Genomic DNA, 2134 nt, shown 5'->3' on the forward strand with positions numbered 1-2134 from the left:
TTTTTTTTTTTTTTGTATTTGCTGCCAATAAGGTATTCCGTGCATGTGTGGTAATTTTTGAAAAATTAGACATATATGCACAAGTCATGTTCTCTAGGGAGTGCCTCGTGCATGCATGTCGGTCTAGGCTATTCTGCTGATGACAGTTGGCCTCGCAAAATAACTTGTTTTGCTAAAATAACTTGAAACCTGGTTCGGAATATAGATGGTAAATGTTTTTTATTTTTCATTCCTTTTCAAAATTATCCCTAATTTTGTGGTGTAGAGCTTTGGCTGCTCTTTCTAGTGGGTTCGATGTCCTTTTATGGGCATCTCTAATGTGCATTAAATGTACACTGTATTTTATATGTGTATGTATGTAGGTATGTGTGTGTGTTGTGTGTATGTGTATCTTATACGTGTTATGTGTGCATGTGTTTTTTTTGTGGTGTGTGTGTGTTTGTGTGCCTGTGATGAGTGTAATCAGTGATATGTGTGCTTGCATGTGTGTGTGTGTGTGTGGAGGCGCAATGGCCTAGTGGTTAGGGCAGCGGACTCGCGGTCATAGGATCGCGGTTTCGATTCCCAGACCGGGCGTTGTGAGTGTTTATTGAGCGAAAAACACCTAAAAGCTCCACGAGGCTCCGGCAGGGGGATGGTGGTGGCGAACCCTGCTGTACTCTTTCACCACAACTTTCTCTCTCTCTCTTTCTTCCTGTTTCTGTTGTGCCTGTAATTCAAAGGGGTCAGCCCTGTCACACTCTGAGTCACGCTGAATATCCCCCCGAGAACTACGTTAAGGGTACACGTATCTGTGGAGTGCTCAGCCACTTGCACGTTAATTTCACAAGCAGGCTGTTCCGTTGATCGGATCAACTGGAACCCTCGACGTCGTAAGCGACGGAGTGCCAACAACAACAACAAAGTGTGTGTGTGTGTGTTTGTATGATAGTGCTTATGTGAGTCTGTGTGTGTGTGGTCAGAGAAAACCAAAGTGGACATACCTGGGGCATCGTCATAGCCAAACACTGACAAAGGCCGGAGTATGTTGACCCCTTCTGTATCCATAGGAACCAGGATCATACTCTGTTGGGCATGTTTGGGACCTTTGGGGTTTGTCTTGCCCATGAAAATGCAAATACGGCAGCGAGGATCCATGGCTCCTTTAAAAAGACACACAAAAAATTAGAGGGTTCAAAGGTGTTGGGAGTCGGTTATTATTTGGGGGTCAGTGATTGCTAGGGATCAATAGATGTTAGGGATCAGTGGCTCTTAGGAGTCAGCATTTGTCAGAGGTCAGCAATTGTTACGGATCAGCAGTTGTTAAGGGTCAGTGGTTATTAGGGGTTCGCATTCTTATGGGTCAGCAGCTGTAAGGGGCTAGCAGTTGTTAGGGGCCAGTGGTTGTTAGGGGTTGTTGTTGTTAAGCATTGGTTAGGGTTTTCAACTTAATGTTGGGTTTTAAGGTTTAGTGTTGGAGTTTAAGGGTGGTTTTTAGGGATTAGGGTTAAAGTCTTGGGTAATAGGAGAGTTTAAGGCTTAAGTTTGGGCATGCAGGATCAAGATTAAGGGGTCAGTCGAGATAGGGGGGGTATATTAGAGTCGGTTTTGGCACTCAGGTTTTAAGAAACGGGGTTTAAAGTTCAAAATCAGGGTTCAAAGCTAAGGGAGAGTTTGGGGCTAAAAGGAGAGTTTAAGGTTTAAGTTTGGGTGTGCAGGGTCAAGATTAAGGGGTTAGTTGAGGTGGGAGAGACGTGTTAAAACTGGGGTTAAGATTTGCAAGTGAAAGATTAAAGCTAGGTAACAGGGCAAGAGTTAAAGGCCCAACACTTACCTGATGTCCACCACTTGTGTCCATTGATGACAAAATGGTCACCATCTCGTACAATCGAGGACTCAATGTTCGTTGCATCCGACGACGCCACCTGGACAGATAAATACAGCATAGAGGACGCTTTCGGTCAGTTAATGTTAGAAGAAAAAGGTGTCGGTTTATATAACTGTGGTGGTGATGGTGTCGATGGTGGTGACGGTGTCGATGGTGGTGATGGTGTCGATGGTGGTGATGGTGTAATGATAGTAGAGGTGGTGATGGTTTTTGATGGTGTGATGGTAGTGTGGTGGTGATGGTGGTGCTATTGGTGGTCATAGTGTA

General features: G+C 44.7%; 1 protein-coding gene across 1 annotated transcript in view; it reads right to left on the reverse strand.

Moving 5' to 3' along the window:
- LOC106867258 (acyl-CoA dehydrogenase family member 10) overlaps nt 1-2134 on the reverse strand; it is a 49638-nt gene that overhangs the window by 8431 nt on the left and 39073 nt on the right. The window contains exons 14-15 of the mRNA XM_052978082.1: nt 1814-1904; nt 984-1142 (exon numbers count right to left, since the gene is read on the reverse strand). Coding sequence (XP_052834042.1) covers nt 984-1142; nt 1814-1904 — 250 coding nt within the window. The remainder of the gene's footprint in view (nt 1-983; nt 1143-1813; nt 1905-2134) is intronic.

This window comes from Octopus bimaculoides, chromosome 30 (assembly GCF_001194135.2).
Source record: "Octopus bimaculoides isolate UCB-OBI-ISO-001 chromosome 30, ASM119413v2, whole genome shotgun sequence".
In the NCBI taxonomy this organism is placed as follows: domain Eukaryota; kingdom Metazoa; phylum Mollusca; class Cephalopoda; order Octopoda; family Octopodidae; genus Octopus; species Octopus bimaculoides.